General features: G+C 42.1%; 1 protein-coding gene and 1 pseudogene across 1 annotated transcript; both read left to right on the plus strand.

The window, feature by feature from the left end:
• Positions 1 to 247: 247 nt before the first annotated feature.
• LOC101396137 (ret finger protein-like 4A-like protein 1) lies at positions 248 to 3322 on the plus strand. Its single transcript, XM_004439096.3, has 2 exons — positions 248 to 533; positions 2742 to 3322. Exons 1-2 carry the CDS (start codon positions 248 to 250, stop codon positions 3320 to 3322), a joined length of 867 nt encoding a protein of 288 aa, XP_004439153.2.
• Positions 3323 to 4024: 702 nt separating this feature from the next.
• Positions 4025 to 21759, plus strand: LOC101392573 (vomeronasal type-1 receptor 1-like; annotated as a pseudogene).

The following is a 21759-nucleotide window of genomic DNA, read 5'->3' on the forward strand; positions in this document are numbered from 1 at the left end:
TATAGACCCTCTCACCACCTAACTTAAAACCCAAAGCTGAATCATGTCCTTCATTCCTACCAGCATTTTAAGTATCAGGAGTTCAGGGCCATTAGTCAATTATATTTATACTTATGTTGTGTCTTTATACCTGGTAGTAGTGATTGCAAATCACTATGCAAGTAAAGATAAAAGTCTCCCAAGGACTAATATCCATTCAACTCACAGAAATCCCAATATCACACACATTTTTCCCCAGACAGTGGCCATGGCTGAACACTTTAAAGAAGCAAGCAGATGTCGTGGCTGCCTGACTTATCTTGAAAAACCCGTGTACCTGCAATGTGGATATATCTGCTGCCTCCAGTGCGTCAATTCACTGCAGAAGGAGCCCGATGGGGAGGGTGTATTGTGCCCCTTCTGCTCTGTGGTCTCTCAGAAGAAGGACATCAGGCCCAATAGCCAGCTGGGGGCGCTGGTTTCAAAGATCAAGGAGTTAGAGCCCCAGCTGAGAGCTGTTCTCCAGATGAACCCAAGGATGAGGAAGTTCCAAGGTAAGACATCTGTACTACCTGCCCCAACCCATAAAGGGCCCTGGAAAAAGCAACTTTTCAAAAGATCTCCATTAGATAAGGGCATTAGTGAATTCTGGCACTGAAATTTTATTCTTTCAAAGCAACAGTTGTCCTCACCTATAAGTACAGAGTGGAACCATCGGTAGGTTTTTAAGAAAGTGTTAAGTTTCTTTAAGAAAGAAAATATTTAGGTCATGCCCGAGACCTGTGCTACACAATATTTCCAATAGGCTCTGATAGCTGTTGATCAGTTTACTTTGCTATTGACACAGTAGATATCAGATTCTGGATATGCTGCATTAAATAAAATATATTATTTAAACCAATTATATCCAATTCTTATTACTAATTTTTTAATGTGTTTGTAAAAAAATTTTAAATACATAGTGGCTTCACATTGTGTTTCTTTGGTCATTGCTGGCCTAAAATAATGATTCTCAAACTTAAGTGTATTTGAATTCCCTGAGAATCTTGTTTAAATGGAGATTCTGAGTCATTGCATTGGGCTGGCCTGTAAATCAGGATTTCTGACAGGAGGGGCTCTAGTGGTGCTGAGGCTGCTAGTTCATGGGCCACACTTTGAGTACCAAGGCCCTGCACCCACTAAATCTGACCGCCTCTGGCAGTGAGGCCCAGGAATGTGCAATGTTTAAAAGCCCCTAGGTGATTCTAATCCACAGTGAGTGTGGGCAATGAGTGTTTCCCAGAGCTCAAGTCTCCAGGCAAAGGGCAGTAAAGTGAAGGTGGTTGTGCCTGTAGGTTTAAGTCCTCTGCAGGCTCTGCACCCGAGCACTGCAGCCTGTGCTTCCCTCCCTGACCTGGAACTCGGAGAAATCAGGCCTGATTCAGTCTCACTACTCTGAGTTAAGGTGAATTATCACAGCTCAGCTGCATGTGTAACGTGCTCAAGTCAGGATGCCAGACCACACCTCCCAGGCTCATCGGGAAGGAAATAAATTCCTTAGTTTTCTGTTTACTTCCTACTCCATGCGCACTTGATTTAGGGGTGGTGAAACCTGTCCTAGAAACTTAACGAGTCTTGACAACTCCTCTCTGATGGTCAGAAAGTCTGAGCATCTCCCAGAGAGCCCTATTATAATGAAGCCAAGTAAAGTATTGGTCTTTGGTCCAGAGAGCTGATTTCTGACGCTCCATTGGCTCCATCCACACAGTCATGTTAGGACAAGCAGCTCTATGCACCCATCCTCATAATTAGGGTTACTTGGAGATGTTGTCAACACACCCAGTCATTCTTCTCCAATTTGCCTATCCCTCTGAGCACTGCCCCATTAAGTTCTGGGTCTAAGTTGCTGCCAAGATCCCAGCACATCCCTACTCACGTCTGTGGGAATCCCTTCCACTATCTTGACTGTCCAGAGTTACCCGTCTCATCTTAGGACTCCTAGCATTTCTTCTTAAAATTTTATTACAACTCTGAGAAAGAAAAGAAAAAGTCTAGAAGGCAACTGCCTATTCAACAAGAGAAAATGAGGAATGTAATTGCAAAAGAAAAAACTTTAATATTTCAATAACTAAAACATTTTCAATCATTCAAATATTTATTTGCTGTCTGTGTTTTGACAGAATCTGTGTTACTTTGTCTAATTTGAGAACAAACAACAATCACGGTCTCTTTCTTCATGTATATTACGTACCACAGGGAAGAAAAATCTTTTTTGTGTGTGTGTGAGGAAGATCAGCCCTGAGCTAACATCTGCCAATCCTCCTCTTTTTGCTGAGGAAGACTGGCCCTGGGCTAACATCCATGCCCATCTTCCTCCACTTTATATGGGACGCTACCACAGCATGGCTTCACAAGTGGTGCGTCTGTGTGCGCCCGGGATCCGGGCCGGTGAACCCCAGGCCACCACAGCTGAGCGCACGCACTTAACCTCTTGCGCCACCGGGCCAGCCTGCGAAATCTTTGACCAAATGATCAAATAACTTAATGTAAAGGGAATACCTATGATAAATAGGAAGGACTAGTTCCAGTTATAATCATTCATTCTACACATAAAATTTCATCTAATCAAGGGACCCGGGAAGTTTCCCTAGGAAACTCTGATTAGGGAAGAAGTGTAGAGTTAAAGAAGGGAAAGCGAATGAGATACTCGGGCCTTTGCAGCAGACATGAACAGTGTTGTATAGTGTATGTACTTACTGATTTGCTTATGTTTCTGCCCACAGTGGATGTGACCTTGGATGTTGACACAGCCAACAACCACCTCATCATTTCTGAGGACCTGAGGAGTGTCCGCTGTGGGTATTTCCAACAGTATTGGAGGACCTGTGCTGAGAGATTCATCTATGCAATTTGTGTCCTGGGCTCCCCTCGGTTCACGTCTGGTCGCCATTACTGGGAGGTGGACGTGGAGACAAGCAAAGAATGGGATGTGGGCGTTTGCAGAGAATCTGTTAATCGACAAGGGGTAGTTGAATTATCTTCAGAACTTGGTTTCTGGACTGTGGGTTCAAGAAATGGAGATCTCTTCACAGCCAGCACTGTGCCTTTGACTGCTCTCTTGGTGGGCCCTAGGTTACATCGAGTAGGGATTTTCCTGGATATGGATATTGGGATCATTTCCTTTTATCATGTTAGTGATGGATCCCATATTTTTACATTCACTCAAGTTTCTGCTGCAGAGCCTTTGCGTCCATTTTTTGCTCCTGCAAATCCGATTAAGGATGATCAGGGCTTCCTGAGAATCTGTCCTGTGATGAATCCAGGCACTGCTAGTTTTCCAGTGAGTCCTGGGCGAGGAAAATGAACCTCTGACTGCAGAAACACTCATAGAAAATTCCTGTGTGCTCATAGCTGTACCTAGGAAATTTTCTGCTTGTTACACATTTTTTACAAAAGTGTAGCAGAAAAATATGGAAGACTTCATGAGTCATGAAGACAATTAATTATATTTATTGGGGGAAAATTACATTTCCAATATTTAGTATTGTAATGGTCATTTCCTTTGGAACTTGTTTATATTTTTGTTCCAATTAATATGTTCTGAACTTTCAGATCAATTTCCAAATATTTTCCTTTCTATTTTCTGTAAGATCAACTTAGTGTGTAATGCAGGTTATTAATTAAATGAAAATTTGAATGTGACCCAACGGATATATTGATTTTATAAATGATAAGGAAACAAGTCCTATATAAACAGAAAAAATATAGGTGTGTATGTACTAAGTTTCACACAACAACTGAGAAACACACATTCATATCAAATGCACACAAATATTCATGGAACACTGAGGAATGTGGGTAGGGCAGCAGAAGAAGCTGAATCAAGGAGGTGATTTCAGCTGAAACGTAATCTCAGCCTGATCGCACAGGGCTCTGAAGTGTGAATGGCACCACAGTTGTCCCTCCTCAAAGCAAGGGGTATGGATTATAGCCAGCCCCCTCTCATCACTCTGACATTTGCTGCAGGCCATGGGGTAGAGAGAGTGTACCCTCCCAGCATTCCCCCATGAGCCAGCTGCTGTCAGTCCAGGGCAGTCCTTTAGAGACTGGTGAGTCTGTCACTGCTGGGGATGCTGAGTTTGTCATCCAGATAGAGGTGATCTGAGCAGAGATCTAACCCTTTCTAATACAGTACCATCTTTATCATTTCTGTTTTGTTCACATGCTTAACAAATCATTATTTTCTTTTATAATGTTCAGAGTTTTTTTTCATTATTTTATTGAGGTCCATTGGTTTATAACATTGTGTAAATTTCAGGTGTACATTATTATATTTCAGCTTCTGTATAGACTGCATCATGTTCACCACCAATAGTCTGGTTTTCATCCATCACCATACCTATGTGTCCCTTTACCCTTTTCCCTTGCCCCACTTCCTTCCCCTCTGGTAACCACCAATCTGTTCTCCTTATCTATGTGTTTGTTTATCATCAACATATGAGTGAAATCATATGGTATTTGTCTTTCTCTGTCTGATTTACTTTGCTTAGCATAATAACCTCAAGGTCCATCCCTCTTGTCTTTTTTATGGCTGAGTAGTATTCCATTGTACATATAAACCACATCTTCTTTATCCATTCACTTGGGTTGCTTACAGGTCTTGGCTATTGTGAATAATGCTGCGATTAACGTAGGAGTGCATGTATCTTTCTGAATTAATACCTAGATATTCTTGGATAAATACCTAGAAGTAGAAAAGCTGAGTCCCACGGTATTTCTATTTTTCATCTTTTGAGAAATCTCCATACTGTTTTCCATAGTGGCTGCACCAGTTTGCATTCCCACCAGCAGTGTATAAGGGTTCCCTTTTCTCCACATCTTCTCCAACACTTGTTATTTCCTATCTTGTTAGTTATAGCCATTCTGACGGGTGTAAGGTGATATCTCATTGTAGTTTTGATTTGCATTTCCTTAATCATTAGTGATGTTGAATATCTTTTCATGTGCTTGTTGGCCATCTGTATATCTTTGGAAAAATGTCTGTTCATATCTTCTGCCCATTTTTTGATTGGGTTGTTCATTTGTTGAGTTGAATGAGTTCTTTATATACTTTGGAAATTAACCCCTTGTCGGATATATGATTTGCAAATATTTTCTCCTAGCTGGTGGGTTGTCTTTTCATTTTGTTGATGATTTCCTTTGCCGTGCAGAAGCTTTATGGTCTGATGTAGTCCCATTTGTTTATTTTATTTTATTTTTTTTTGGTGAGGAAGATTAGCCCTGAGCTAACATCTGTCTCCAATCCTCCTCTTTTTGCTGAGGAAGATTGGCCCTGGGCTAACATCCGTGCCCATCTTCCTCCACTTCATATGGGACGCCGCCACAGCATGGCTTGACAAGCGGTGCCTCAGTGCGTGCCCGGGATCCGAACCCCAGGCCACCACAGCAGAGCACGTGCACTTAACCACTATGCCACCAGGCTGGCCCCTCATTTGTTTATTTTTTCTTTTGTTTCCCTTGCCTGAGGAAATAGGTATTCAAAAAGATACTGCTAAGATTGATGTAAAAGAGCATACTGCCTGTGTTTCCTTCTAGGTGTTTTATGGTTTTAGGTCTTACATTCAAGTCTTTAATCTCTTTTGAGTTCATTTTTGTGTATGGTGTAAGATAATGGTCTACTTTCATTCTTTTGCACATGGCTGTCCAGTTTTCCCAACACCATTTATTGAAGAGGCTTTCCTTTCTCCATTGTACGTTCTTGGCTCCTTTGTCAAAGATTAGCTGTCCATAGATGTATGGTTTTATTTCTGGACTCTCAATTCTGTTCCATTGATCTGTGTGTCTGTTTTTGTGCCAGTACCATGCTGTTTTGATTACTACAGCTTTGTAGTATATTTTGAATTCAGGGATTGTGATACCTCCAGCTTTGTTCTTTTTTCTCAGGATTGCTTTAGCTGTTTGGGGTCTTTTGTTGTTGCATATAAATTTTAGGATTCTTTGTTCTATTTCCATGAAAAATGTCATTGGGATTCTGATAGGGATTGCATTGAATCTGTAGATTGCTTTAGGTAATATAGACATTTTAATTCTTGTGTTTCACATGTTAATTCCTCTAATCCATGAGCTTGGAATATCTTTTCATGTCATTGTGTCTTCTTCAGTTTCTTTCAATAATGTCCTATAGTTTTCAATGTACAGTTCTTTCACCCCCTTGGTTAAATTTATTCCTAGGTATTTTATTCTTTTTGTTGCAATTGTAAAAGTGATTGTATTCTTGATTTCTCTTTCTGCTATTTCATTGTTAGTGTATAAAAATGCAACTGACTTTTGTATGTTGATTTTGTACCCTAAAAATTTACAGCATTCATTAATTATTTCTAATAATTTTTTGGTGGATTCCTTAGAGTTTTCTACAGATAAAATTGTCATCTGAAAATAGTGAGTTTTACTTCTTCCTTTCCAATTTGGATCCCTTTATTTTGTTTTCTTGCCTAATTGCTCTGGTTAGGACTTCCAATACTATGATGAGTAAGAGTGGCAACAGGGGACATCCTTGTCATGTTCCTGTTCTCAGAGGGATGGCTTTCAGTTTTTCACCATTGAGTATGATGTTGGCTGTGGGTTTGTCATATGTGGCCTTTATTATGTTGAGGTACTTTCCGTCTATATTCATTTTATTCAGAGTTTCTATCATAAATGGATGTTAGATCTTGTCAAATGTTTTTTCTGTATCTATTGAGAGGATCATGTGATTTTAATTCCTCATTTTGTTAATGTGGTGTATCACATTGATTGATTTGCAGATGTTGAACCATCCCTGTGTCCCTGGAATAAATCCTGCTTGATTGTGGTGTATGATCCTTTTATTTATTTATTTATTTTTTGTAAGGAAGATCAGCCCTGAGCTAACATCCATGCCAATCCTCCCCTTTTTGTTGAGGAAGACTGGCCCTGGGCTAACATCTGTGCCCATCTTCCTCCACTTTATATGGGATGCTGCCACAACATGGCCTGACAAGTGGTGCCACCGGTCATGCCCAGGATCTGAACCCGGGCCACCAGCAGTGGAGCCCACGCACTTAACCGCTACACCACGGGGCCGGCCCCCGTGTATGATCCTTTTAATGTATTGTTGTATTTGATTTGCTAATATTTTTTTAAGGATTTTTGCATCTATGTTCATTAGCAATATTGGCCTGTATTTTTCCTTTTTTGTATTGTCCTTCTGTGGTTTTGGTATCAGGGTAATGTTGGCCTTGTAAAATGAGTTAGGAAGTGTCCTGTACTCTAATTTTTCAGAAGAGTTTAAGAAGGATAGGTATTAAATCTTTTTTGAATATTTGATAGAAGACACCAGAGAAGCCATTGGTGGACTTTTGTATTTTGGGAGGTTTTTGATTACTGTTTCAATCTCTTGACTTGTGATTGGTCTACTCCAATTCTGTTTTTTCTTGATTCGGTTTTAGGAGATTGTATGATTCTAAGAATTTATCTATTTCTTCTAGGTTATCCAATTTGTTGGCATATAGCTTTTCATATCATTCTCTTATAATCCTTTGTATTTCTTTTGTGTCCATTGTTATTTCTCCTCTTTCATTTCTGATTTTATTTATTTATTTATTTATCTTCTTCTTAGTGAGTCTGGCTAAGGGTTTGTCAATTTTTTTTTATCTTTTCAAAGAATCAGCTTTTAGTTTCATTGTTTTTTTAGTCTCCTTCATTTCTGCTCCAATTTTTATTAGTTCCTTCCTCCTACTGACTTTGGGCTTTGTTTGTTTTTCTTTTTCTAGTTCTTTTAAGCACAGCATTAGATTGTTTATTTGAGATTTTTCTTATATGTTGAGGTAGGCCTGTATTGCTATAAGTTTCCCTCTTAGTACAGCTTTTGCTGCATCCCATAAGAGTTGGTATGTTGTGTTTTCATTTTCATTTGTCTCCATGTATTTTTTTTAAAGATTTTATTTATTTATTTTCCCCCCAAAGCCCCAGTAGATAGTTGTATGTCATAGCTGCACATCCTTCCAGTTGCTGTATGTGGGACGCGGCCCCAGCATGGCTGGAGAAGCGGTGGGCGCCAGGGATCCGAACCCGGGCTGCCAGCAGCGGAGTGCATGCACTTAACCACTAAGCCATGGGGCCGGCCCCGTCTCCATGTATTTTTTTATTTCCCCTTTGGTTTCTTCATTGATCCAATGGTTGTTCAGTAGCTTGTTGTTTATTCTCCACATATTTCTGACTTTCTCAGCTTTTTTCTTGTAGTTGATGTCTAGTTTCACAACATTGTGGTCAGAGAAGATGCTTCATATGACTTCAATCTTCTTAACTTTATTGAGGCTTGCCTTGTTTCCCAACATATGGTCTATCTTTAAGAATGTTCCATGTGCACTTGAGAAAAATGTGTATTCTGCTGTTCTTGGGTGGCATTTTTTTTTAATATATATCTATTAAATCCATCTGGTCTAGTGTTTCATTTAAGGCCACTGTTTCCTTGTTCACCTTCTGTCTAGATGATCTATCCATTGATGTAAGTGGGGTGTTGAGGTCCCCTACTATTCTCGTGTTGCTGTCAATTTCTCCTTTAGGTCTGTTAATTTTTGCTTTATATACTTTTGTGCTCCTACGTTAGGTGCATATATATTAAATGTCATGTCTTCTTGGCAGAATGTCCTTTTTATCATTATATAATGTCCATCTTTGTCTCTTGTTATCTTTTTTGTCTTGAAGTCTGTTTTGTCTGATACAAGTATGGCTACATCTGCTTTCTTTCAGTTGCCATTTTCTTGGACTATCATCTTCCATCCCTTCATTCTGAGCCTGTGTTTGTCTTTAGAGCTGAGATGGGTCTCCTGGAGACAGCATAATGTTGGGTCTTGTTTTTTAACCCATCCAGCTACTCTGTGTCTTTTGATTGGTGAATTCAATCCATTTACATTTAGAGGGATTATTGACATATGAGGGCTTAATATTGCCATTTAATCTTTTGTTTTCTGGTTGTTCTATATTTCCATTGTTTTTTTTCCTTGTATTTCTGTCTGCCATTTCAGTTTGCTCATTTTCTGTGACGTCGTTCTCAGTTTTATCTTTATTTATGATTTGTGACTCTATGCTGATTTTTTGTTTTGTGGTTACCATGAGGTTTGTATAAAAGATCTCATAGATGAGATGGTCTTTTTTCTGCTGATAGCCTCTTATCTCCATCACCCAATGCAGGTTCTGTCCTTTTTCTCTTCCCCTTCTATGTTTTTGTTGTCACAAATTATTCTTTTTTGTGTTGTGAGTTTGTGACCAAATTGAAGTGGTTATAGTTATTTTTGATGCTTTCTTTCCCTTTATCCTTTATGTTTTAATTAAGTGTTTACTAACCTAATCTGATATAGAGTTGCAATTTTCTTATTCTGCCTATTTATCATCTTGCTCAAAGCTTTGTAAAGCTTTGCCTTTTTATTTCAGGTAGGAAGGCTCCTTTCAACATTTCTTGTAAGGCAAGTCTAGTGTCAATGAACTCCCTCAGCTTTTGTTTGTCTGGAAAAACTATTTCTCCATCCTATCTGAAAGATGATTTTCTGGATAGAGTATTCTTGGCTGATAGATTTTGTATTTCAGTGTTTTGAATATATCATTCCACTCTCTCCTAGCCTGTAGGGATTCTGCTGAGAAATCTGAAGAAAGCCTGATGAGAGTTCCTTTGGAGTTTCCTTTTTTCTCTTTGGCTGCCCTTAATGGTCTTTCTTTGTCATTGACTTTTGATTATATATCAATATTATATGCCTTGGAGAACGTCTTTTTGCACTGATGTAATTAGGATTTCTATTGGCTTCATGTTCTTGTATATCCAGTTCTTTCCCCAGGTTTGGGAAGTTCTCAGCTATTATATCTTTGAATAAGCTCTCTGCTCCTTTCTCCCTTTCTTCTTCTTCTGGGATACCTATTATCCTTATGTAACTTTTCCTAATTGAGTCAGATATTTATCATACAGTTTCTTTTCTTTCAAAATCTTAGTCTCTCTCCTCCTCCAACTGACTCCTTTCTAGATTTCTGTCTTTGAGCTCACTAATTCTCTCTTCCATATGGTTGCTCTATTTTTAACGCTTTCCACTTTATTTTTCATCTCATTAATTGTGTTCTTCATCTTCAGGATTTCTGGTTTTTTTTTTTAGAGTTTCAATCTCTTTGGTGAAGTTCTCTTTCTGTTCATTAATTTTATTTCTGAGTTCATTAAGCTGAACTGTCTTTCTGAGTTTTCTTGTAACTTGTTGAGTTTCTTTAGGACAGCTATTTTGAATTCTTTGTCAGTTAGATTATAATCTTCTGTGAGTTCAAGTTTGGTTTATGGAGAGTTGTCAGTCTCTTTCCGTTCTGCCATGTTACTGTAGTTCTTCATGGTACTTGATGAGTTGGTCCTCTGCTGGTGCATTTGTGGTAATGATCACCTTTCTTATTTGGGTAAGGCTTTGGTTACTTTGGTTCTGAGCTGCTTCTGGTTGTATTTGAGAGCCTGCACTTTCCACCCTCCACTGACTCTGGTAGCAGTGTCATCAGCGCCCTCTTTGTGCCACTTGTGCCTCTAAGGTTGCTCTGAGCTTGCTGCTTATGATTTTGCTGCAGTCTCAGATGTCGCCATTGGAGTCACCAGGCTGCAAGCACTTCTGCTGCTTCCAGGGTCGCCTGAGTCTTATGTTCCTCCACTGGATGTCCACAGGCTCACCACAGGCTCAGATATTGCTGCCCTGTGCACCACTTGCACTGCTGCTCCCAGGTTGTCTGGGTATGCTGGCTGTACTGCTGCCAAGGGTGCTTGGTTCATGGCTGTTGCTGTTGCTGCCAGGAGTCTGTGGACCCAGGGACTTATATGAAGCCCACACTGCTAGAACAGCCAGTGTCAGGGGTGTCTGGGAGTTGGGTCATGGGTTCTGCTGCGGTTCCTGAAGCCTCTGTTCACAGGTTCCACCTACCACGACTGGAAGGGGCAGTGGCTAAGCAGGGAGAGATTTTCGTTGCTGCTCACTCACACAGGTTTCTGGTGTGAGCCAGCATGTTTTGAAAACTCAGGTCTGGGTGACCCGCCCCAGCTGGGAAAATCCAAGTTTTGTATACTGCCCCCACTGTTGGAAAGACCGGACCACTGCCGGGGGAGCGGGTAGGGTCCAGGTCACTGGCTCCACTCTGTGTCCTGAATTCTCAGGGTATGTGCTCCCACCTGCCAGCGCTGGGTGGGGGTAGAATCTAGACCAGGCCTGCTCTTTCTGCCCCTGCAGCCTCTGTTCAAAGGTGCATACCAGATGCACCAGGGGAAGGGCAGCGGCTAAGCCTCACCATGTCTGCCCCTGCAGTCTCTGCAAGCACACCTGCCAGTGTGAGGATCTGCACCTGGAATCACCGCTGCTGGGGGCGGAGGAGGGGCTTCTCCCCTAGTTCCACTGACTCCCAGGAGTCCACTCAACCCACCGTCAGATGTACAGATGCATGGATCTCTTAGGCATCATTTTGTGCTGTGTAGGGAGTCCTTTGTTGGTCAATGGATGTCCAATTGGTTGTAAATTAGAGAGGAGAGGCAAAGGGAATAACTCAAACTCCATGATGCTGAAGTCACTCTATAATGTTCAGAGTTAATGATGCTGGATTAGGTTTAGGCTTGGAGTGAAGGGAATTGAAATGCTCAATCAGAACATCCTTTATGGCAACATAGAAGCTATTCTGCAACAGTCATACTATGAGCTTCTCCTTTTTGTTCATTCCCCTTTGAATGCATTGGGTTAATTGCTGCAGCGTTTCTCCCCATAAATTCATCATAGATATCTCTTAACAGGAACACTTAACTGTTCCTAGAGAGAGTATAATTATCACTTTAAAATTCTCCAGAGGAGGGGACTATTATGGGGCTATAGAAGAAACACTACTGGCTGTATGGAAATGATGGTTGAAAGTAGGGTAGGCTTTCAAGGGATCAGGAAGGGGGTGAAAATAGGGTTTTCTATAGTTTCGTGTGCTTGAAATCATCCATTAAAATTTTTATCTTAAAGAACAATCATTAAATAGTGTTCTTTGAAACTATCAATATGCAAACTAAAATAAAATACATGTGATGAAAAATAAAGTTAAGGAATTAGCCCTAAAAGGAGAATGAAAACACAAAGACATCCTCAATACTAAACAAAAGACAGCAAAGAGAAAATTTTCTGGGTGGAAAGCCTGTTGGAAACCCATGGGGAGTGTGTTATTGTTCCAGAAGTTGGGGGCAATATGGCCTTTGAGATGGGGTGAGTGGGGGACACTAAAAATCCCACAAAATACAAAGAGTGGCAGAAGGAAGCTAACTTTTGTTAAAGAGTCAGACATAAATATTTTAGGCTCATGGGCCACGTGATCTCTCACTCACAAATTAATGTTGCCATTTTAAGGTGGAAACAGCCACCTTAATTGAATAGGCAAAGAATATGTGTTCCAATATAACTTTATATACAAAAACAAGTGGCTGGTTCACAGGCCTTAGTTTTCCAACCCCTGAGATCGGGCATCATATGATGTGTGAGTGCGTTTGCCTTTTACACACTAAAGGACATGTTGCACAAACTGGCAGGAAGGGGATGCTGGGTCCAACATGGCAGGGAGAACGGCACTGGGGTCCAACCTGGAGAAGATAGGCAACCTCACAAAGAGTGCAGACAGTGTGAAGGAGAGAAAGCATTTCTGTTTTAAGGGAAACATGAGAGCGCATGTGTGTGTCTGAGGTGGAGTGTCTATGTGAGAACACTGGAGAGACAGGGTGAGACTGAGAACCTGTGAGCATGTGCAGCTGGGGCAGTCACTACAAGTGTGCACACTCACATAAGAAGATGTCATGTGTCTGAAGCTGCATGTCAGAGAACACTCTAGAGCACATATCTGAGATGGGAGATCCCTGTGAGAGTGTGAGTGCATGTGTGACAGTGTGGATGATAGGGAATGGTTTTGGGGCTTATTTACCAAACTTCTACAAGAAGACTTCCAACCACAGAGAAAACACCTTTTTGAAGACACAATTGTGGTACAGTGACGGTGACATTAGGAAATACTTCTGAGTAGTTTTAATTAATTTCCTGACCTAAATATGAGGAGCTTTTACATTTGTGAGCAAAAAGTATTTGAAACCAGCTGTGTTCATTTCTTGAGGATTAAAATTAATGCCCAATATTTGGTTGTAAAAGTGTCTGCCATCATTCCAAATCAACAGTCATCAAGAATCATAATGTTCCGATCTAATTCATAATGATAATAAAATGACATTTAATCCATATTAATAAAAATAAAATAATTCTCAGGATATTTTTTTCCTTTTTCAATGGTAAACTGTCGAGGTCCTCAGTAAATATCTCATGTGCAAAAATTACATCAGAATCTGTTTAGATTAAAGAGGAGAGGTGGGATGTGAATAAGGAGCGAGGAGGTACCATCTCCAATAAAAGCCCCTCCTGGGGGATTCTTATCCAGAGCTGAGCTGCAGTGGAAGCAGGTGGAGGCCACAGGAGAACCCAGTGGACTTGAAGGGAGTCCAATCTGATGGGATTTCTTGTTCTCAGAGTTCTACAAATATCAGATACGATGAGAAAGGTCCTAGGAATGGAGTGATGTACTAATTCAGCGAGTGCTGTTTGAGGCCAGCTCAATGCTAGGCACAGTGTGTGCACTCAGGGACCCTGGACTGGATGCTCTGCCCCAGGAGCAGTGGGCAGACTTCAATTTTATACAGAGGCTGGAGAAGTGACAGTGTCTTCCTTTCCTTTAGTCATCATAGCTTGACAGACTCCATAAGATGGTGAACTGCCTTTTCCCCACTGACTTATTCAACCTCTCAGGGTCTCCTAGGCATTTTGTCACAGGCAGGTGGTTCCGGCTGTGGAGGTTGAAGGGTTTCTGAGTCTGGACCAGCAATGTCCAATCAAAATAGAAGATGACTCACAGATGTAATTATAGTTTTATAAATTTTCTAGTATCCACATTAAAGAAAGTGAAATGAAACAGTTTAAACTATTCTAATACCCTAAATATTGTCATTTCAAGCTGTAATCAATTCTGAAAAGTTCTGACAAGGTAGTTTATATTCTCTCTATCTTATTCCATGTTTGAAATCCAGTGTGTGTTTTACACCCACAGCTCCTCTCAGTTCAGAGGAGCCCATGTCAGGGGCTCAGCAGCCACATGTGATTGGGGCTCCTGCACTGGACAGTCCAGACCTAGACCCTTTCACCACCTCAGCTGAAAGCTTCAGGATGAATCATGTCTTTCATTCCAACCAGCATTTCAATATCTTAACCTGGGCCAGAGTATTTCTGCTTGTATCTTCATTGCCTAGTCCTAGGGATGGCAAATAGTAGGTCCAGGTATCTCTACATGTTTAAAGATGACAGAGTCCCATGATGAATATGAATAACCACTCAACATCATGCACATTTTTCCCAGACAGGGGCCATGGTTGGACATTTAAAGAACCAGTAGTTGTGCTACCTGCTGGCGCATCTTGAACACCCAGTGTGCCTGAAATGTGGGTGTGTCTGCTGCCTCCAGTGCATCAGTTCACTGCAGAAGGAGCCTGACGAGGAGGGTTTCCTGGGCCCCTTCTGCTCCCTGGTCTCTCAGAAGAAGGACATCAGGCCCATTTGCCAGCTGAGAGAACTTGCTTCCAAGATCCAATTATCAGTTGAAATTTCCCATTAGGAACTGATCATTCAAATGATGAATTTTAAAGACTTAAATGTTATCTCTCTATGTTTCCTAACCAATGATTTTTCCTAATCCCTGTCAGTGTCCTGGAAATGCTTCTTTCCAGTGCTCACCGACCGGAACACAGGGATAAGCTTATAGTCCGATGAGATACTCAAGGGGCAGGGCTCCCTGTGTGACGTGGTGCAAATCGAAATCCCTTCACAGAGTCACGTGGACACATGGTCAACCCAAGATTCCGAGGGGGAAACACCGGGGTATTTTCCAGGTTAAACAGACCTGAGGCCACAAAGAGCAAGCACTGAAGAACTTACACTCGTAGGAAAGGGTAGCCTCCAGACCACATGCTGATGAGGAGGAAGAACTGTTCCCTCACTCTCTGGGTTCTTCTGGCTGGTCTAAGAATTAAATTCACATGAGACAGAATAACAGGAGAAAATCAAATTTTAATAACAGGTATACATGGGGAAAACCCAAGAAAACTGAGTAACTTGCCCTAATAGCCACAGCCATCACCTTAAATACCATCTTCAGTCAAGACAAAGGAACATGTTGGGGGTAATGGTTTTGGAAAAGCAAAGGGGAGGAAGGCAACTTACGCGGAGATGGAAAAGCAGATGTTTAGTGAACAAATGTTTGCCATGCTGGCAAAGACAAATGTGACATGGGGAGGACACTGATCCAATGGGCCTTGCTGGGTTCCTCCCTGTCTATCACACCTAGTTCATGTTACACTATAGTTATCTATGGGGATAGCTCCTTCCAGAAACAGGCCTTCTATCTTAAGTTGTTTTAGGCAGTTAGAGGAAGGTCAAAGTTTCTTTCTGAGTCTTTTGTTCTTCACATAATCAAGCCAAAGAGACACATGTTGGGGTTGCAATTTCTGATCCCCCACAGTGTGAAAAACTTGGGAACAATTTTGGAAAAGTGAAAGAGCATGAAGGAAAATGCCCAACAGGAAGCACAGTGAAGGGAGCCCCTGACGCACTGTGGAGGGTCCTTTCCACCTCCAATTAGGACTTTTATTCTCCCACAGGGAACATAGAAAACTTTCTCAGCCTTCTGCTCACCTGCTCATGGAGATCTTCTCAATAATTGCCAAGAGTTGTCACTAATCACCAGAGGTGACTGAGGGTGATTTGCACAGGGGATAAGATTTGCTCCTCACTAGAGATGCCCCAGACTCTCCATGGAGACAGTGTCATCCATACTGCAGATGACATGATAATGGCTTCTGTGGGCAGAGCAGGTCCAGGAACCCTGTCTCTATAACTGTGACCCATCTTGATTGACATTTCCCTGCCCAGAGCTCTGGAGCAAAGACCAGCCAGGTGAGTGCTTCCTTTTGTTCAGTCTCAGGGCAGAGAACAGGAAGGAGGGGTCTCCAGCAGGAGAGGAAGTCAGAGCTGTGGTTGTGCACTAACATTGGGCAGGACAGGTGCTGACCCTTCCTTGTCCAGAGCTGCCCACTCATGCCCAGGCTGGGCAGGTGGAAGGTGGGAATGTGTTGGGGTGTGATTCAGAGTGGGACCAGGGTCATGAGGTTCACTGAAAATCCCTGTGCCCCAGAGTCCCTGGCGATGAGAGAAAGAGGGACAGTTCCCCTTGGAATCTGTGCTGAGCCTTGTGAGTCCAGAGCCACTGAGCTCCTCAACCATGTACACAGGAGTCTACCCATTTTCTCAGACCTAACAGATTGGGGTTGGGAGTGAATATAGGAGGACAAATTGGTGTGCAGAGTTTAGGTTATGACTTAAAAATCCTGAAACACGACATAAGATACAATGACAGACACACATGCACATACAAACAGAAATACACAGAAAGAAGTAGTCTGCCCTCTAATGACACACTTTTTTCCTTTTTCAAATCCCACTTCAGGAGGATGCAGTCCTCTCAGAAATTTTGATGTTGCTCTTTTGTGTGTTATTTGTGTTGTTTGTGTAAGTGGGGCTCAGGTTTTTATCTCCCTAATTGAATGAGAAAAAGCTCTTATGTCCTTTCTTAGCCTGAGGCAGCAGGGGAGAGAAAAAATTTGTAGTGAGATGAAGTTCAGTTAATTTTCAAGTTGGCCAAAATGGTGTGAATGTTGGAAAACAAGGAATGTACACTTTTTTCTTTAATTCATATTAGGAATTAGAACAAAGCCCTCTGTGGTAATTCATCGGTGCATTTTATGTTTGGAAATATGGCCAATTGTACCCTAGGCCATGCTATGGTCTGAATGTTTGTGTCCCCTAAAAATTTCCAAGTTGAAATTGTAACACGCAAAGATAATAGTATTAGGAGGTGGGCCTTTCGGAGATGCTGAGGTCATGAGGGTGGAGCCCTCGTGAATGGGATTAGTGTGTATAAAAGAGGTTTCAGAGAGATCCCTTTCCCCCTCTCCACCATGTGAGGTGACAGTGAGGAGGGCCCTCCCCAAAAGCTGACCGTGCTGCAGCCTTGATATTGGACTTCCAGCCTCCAGAACTGTGAACTATAAATTTCTGTTGATTATAAGCCATCCAGTTGGTGATATTTTGTTATAGCAGCCAGGACAGGTTAAGACAGGCAAGACAAGTTAAGAAAACGTTTGCAAAAGTGGCAGTGATGGCTGAGACCAAGATGCCATCAGAGGCAATTTCTGAGAGGTTTAGTGATTCTACACTGGAAGCAAAGTCCTACCACACCCAACTCTCACTGTATCCCTCCATCCAGGGCCTATTCCAACTGCTTTTTCCATTGCCCTGGGCACACGATGAGCTCTGTGATCCGGGCTTTCTCCTTCTCTCCTAGGAGGTTTACAAACCAGCTCTGATCTCTGTGTTCACCTGTGCTGTCACTCTCCTCTGCTGACTCAGCATCAGAATTAACTCTGGCTGCTTCCCCTGTGTTGTATACATTCTCAGTCACAGCAGTTACAAAACCCCAGAAGGTACAACGAAGCTGGTGGAGCAAAAAGTGCTCAGACATGAGAGAGACACAACAGCCTCTCGGTTGTGTTTAGTGAAAGCAGAGTTGTGTCATCAGACTAGTTGGAAAGTAGGGTTGTAGGGTCTCTTTTTTTTCCAAGAATGCCTTGCACCAGCTTGTCCATATACATGGAGAGTGACCTGTCCTTCTGGTCTCTCCACGCCTGTGGGTGAAAAGAGGTACCTGAGGGGCAATACACACTAGGATATGAGTTCCTCAGACAGCACAGGGCATCTTCTGTGGTTTTGTTTGACTCTGGCTGTAGTGGTGCCCCGTGTGTGACTGTATGCTGGTGCTCATCCTCTCTGTGGAGGCAGGTGTGTCCTTCTGTGTCCTGCCTAGTGATTGTTGGTATAAGGGAGGTACCTCAGCTGTGGGGTTGATCTCTGTGTGCCCCACGGAATGTACAACCTGCAGGTCTGACCACATCACCCACCTCAGTAAACCCTCAGCCCCATTTGAGGGAGGCCATGGGCCATGTTTGTGGGAGGAGGATGCAAGGGGATGAGGGTACCTGCATGCACTAGGAGCCACTGCAGGTGTAATTTAGGGAGCACTGGGTGCGACTCCAGGGGGATCATATGATGATCTACAGGACATGAGAGTCGTCAGCTTTTTTGCGAATAAACAAGGTTCTGTGGGATTCACTGGGGCTAGAGTAAAACTTACACAGGAGAACCTTGGACTTGTACAGGTAATGGTAACTCAAAGGAGAGTTCTGAATAATCACAATTTCTGTTTAGAGTGTTGTATAGTACAGATTTATCAAAGGAACTTCAAGGAGGGATTGCTGTGTGGAATTGATCAAGGATAGGGTGGGAGATATATATATATAACATACATAAACATATATGTACAAATACATTGTTGCTACCATTATCTTGAACAAAATTATCTCTAAGATTAAGAAAAATAAATGTTTTCATCATACCTTAACTTATTCCTTCTCCAAAGCTCTTTCCTTCTCTTTGTATATCCAAGTTTCTGATCTATATATCATTTTCCTTTTCTCTAAAAAACTTCTTTTAACATTTCTTGCAAGGCAGGCTTACTGGCAACAAATTCCCTCCACTTTCCTCTGTCTGAGAAAGTCTTTATTTCTCCTCCACTTTTGAAAGATAATTTCACAGGGTATGAAATATTAGACTGGTGGGTTTTTTTCTCTCAACACTTTATTTCACACCTGTCTTGTCTTGTTTGCATGGTTTCCAAGGGAAAATAGGAAATAAATCTTAATTTTATTCTTCTGTAAATAAAGTGCTTTTTTTTTCCTCTAGCTTCTTTCAGGATTTTTTATTTCATTATCTGTATTTTGAAGATGACATGCATAGGTATAGCTTCTTTTGGGGGGGAGGCATTTGTCATGTTTAGTGTTCTCTGAGCTTCCTGGATCTGTGCTCTGGTGTCTGACACTAATTTGGGGAAATTTTCCATCATCATTGTTTCACATATTTCTTCTGTTCTTTTCTCTCTTTCTTCTCCTTCTAGTATTCCTATTATGCATATGTTACACCTTTTGTAGTTGTCCCACAGTCTTTGGATATTCTATTCTGATTTTTCAGTCTTTTTTCCTACTTCCTTTTCAGTTTTTGGAGGTTTCTACTGAGACACCCTCAAGCTCAGATTCTTTCTTCAGCTGTCTGGTCTACTAAAAAGCCCATCAAAGGCATTCTTCATCTGTTACAGCGTTCTTGATCCCTAACATTTCTTTTTGCTTCTTTTGTAGGATTTCCATCTCTACTCACATTGCCCATCTGTTCCTACATGCTGTCTACTTCATCCATTAGAGGCCTGAGCATATTAACCATATGTTTTAAAACCCTGTCTGATAATACCAACATCCCTGCCATGTCTGGTTCTGATGCTTGCTCTGTCTCTTCAAATTGTTTTTTGCCTTTTAGTATGTCTTTTACTTTTTCTCAATAGCTGGACATGATGCACGGCGTAAAAGGAACTTCTATAAATAGGCCTTTAGTAATGCGGTGAGGTGTGGGGAGAGGGAAGACATTCTCGTCCTAGGATTAGGGCTCAGTCTTTTACTGAGCCTGTGCCTCTGAACTTCGAGCTTTGCAAGTGTTTCTCCGGTTTTTCTCCCCTCTTGGGTGGGACAGGATGACTAGAGTGGGCTGGAGCTGGGTCTTTCCTTCCCCAGGTCAGTTGGGCTCTGACAGTACCCCAGCAGGGTAGGCTCCAGTTAACCCCTTTCTCCTGAGGGCAGACCTTGTTCAGAAGAAGACAGGGCTCTGGTGTGCTTCAGAATGGTTTCTTGTCCCTCCCCCTGCCACAAGCACAAGGGGGTTTTCCTCTGACATTTACTGAGAGAATGTGGTCAAGCTCCTGGAGGTAAACCACAAACGTGTGGGAATCCCCCACAACTTGTTCTGTCTGGAGTTTCTAACTCGCAGACTTCTCCACACTGACCCCCAGCACCCTGCCCACTACAGAGCAGGTTTTCCCACCTCAGGCCTCGTTCCCGTGTGGTTTCTGCTCGTGAGTCTCTGGTCCAGTGAGCCTGGATTCCCTCTATTCACCTGTCCCTCTCTCCAGACTCAGAGGCAGCAATGTCCTCCATGTCCTCACTCTTTTAGAGATCTTAGTGAGTTGGATTCAGAGAGAATGAATTTTTGGTCTATTCAGTTTTTTCTCTGTTACGAGAGAGAAAAACTTTCAAGCTCCTTACATGAAAAACTGGAAACCAGAAGTCCACAACTCATTTAACTCTGTCACTCCCATGAATTATGAGTCTTAAATGTGGACAACTGATTCTCTTGCAATTCTATTAAAATTCGTTAGATAATCTTATCTCAACAAGATACTTGCATTTTCCATTTCATTTTCTTAAGTTAATACATCCTTATAATAGGCAGGAGGACCATGAATTCTAAGGGAGGTGCAGTGCTTTCTTGTCTTTGTCTCCTGTCACTTCATCAAATAACATCAGTACAGGTTATTTACCACCTATTCTGTGTCAACCGTATTTTTGAACAAGTCAGACATGGTTCCTAAGTGCATGGGCCTTACATTTTGGTGGAGAATCAGAACATAAAAGTAAATATAAATACAAAACAATGGTGAAAATTATACCTGGTGTCAAGTGTATGTTCTCCAGGTTGAGCCCCTCCTGTGGAGTATGACAGCATCTCCCTTCTCAGGAGAAGAAAGAGCAAAAGTCCTTTTCCAACGTTGGTTACATAAGACTACTGATGTCATCACCAGCGTAACCACCTTTTGCTCCAGGCCACTCTGAAGCTCTCTCCACGCCTTTTCAGAAAGATGTCCTAAGAACCACAGGGAAAGCGGCTGTGAAAACCACCTTTCTTTTACAGATTGGGGCTGGGACTGTGGCCAATGTCATTCTCTTCTTTCATAATGTCTCTTCAGTCTTGCTTGGTCACAGGCAGAGGCCCACACACGATTCTCACCCACATGGCCATGGCCAATCTCGTTTCTTCTTTCCACTGGAATTCCCAACACGAAGTTAGCTTTTGAGGAAGCCCTCGTCCAGTCTTGAGTTAAATTTGCATATTATATAAACAGAGTTGCTCACAGCACCAACCTGTGCTCCACCTGTGTCCTGAGCACCTATCAGTTCACTCTCATCCCTCAGAGTGGAATGGACAATGCTCAGAGGAAGAGCTCCCAAGGTCATTGTTCCTTCCTGTTGTACTTGTGGATGCTCAGTTTCTTAATGAATATCTATATTCCCATGATAATCACTGCTGCACAGGACACAGGAAATGACATTGACTTCTAAGGGAAGCGGTTCTGTTCACCCTCAAGCTCCGCTGCACAAATTGTCATCTTCTGGTCCATCTCTGATGCGACGTTTATTGGCCTCACGGGCTGGGCCAGTGGTTCCATGGCGCTTCTCCTGCACAGACACCACCAGAGAGTGCAGTATATTCACACCCCCAAAGGCTACCACAAATGCTCCCCAGAAATCAGAGCCACCCACACCAACCTGATGCTGGTGGTCACTTTTGTCATCCCTTACCTGTTGAATTCAATTTTTACTCCTTACATGACTGCCTTTTTAGATACTCATCTACGGGTGATGTAGATCGCTCCTATTTTGGCTTCTATTTCCCCACTTATAGCCCCTTAATGCTGATCCTTAGGGATCCTAGAGCTCCTAGTTTCTGCTCTTGA

Source organism: Ceratotherium simum, chromosome 33 (assembly GCF_057802395.1).
Source record: "Ceratotherium simum simum isolate JZ-2026a chromosome 33, ASM5780239v1, whole genome shotgun sequence".
Classification (NCBI taxonomy): domain Eukaryota; kingdom Metazoa; phylum Chordata; class Mammalia; order Perissodactyla; family Rhinocerotidae; genus Ceratotherium; species Ceratotherium simum.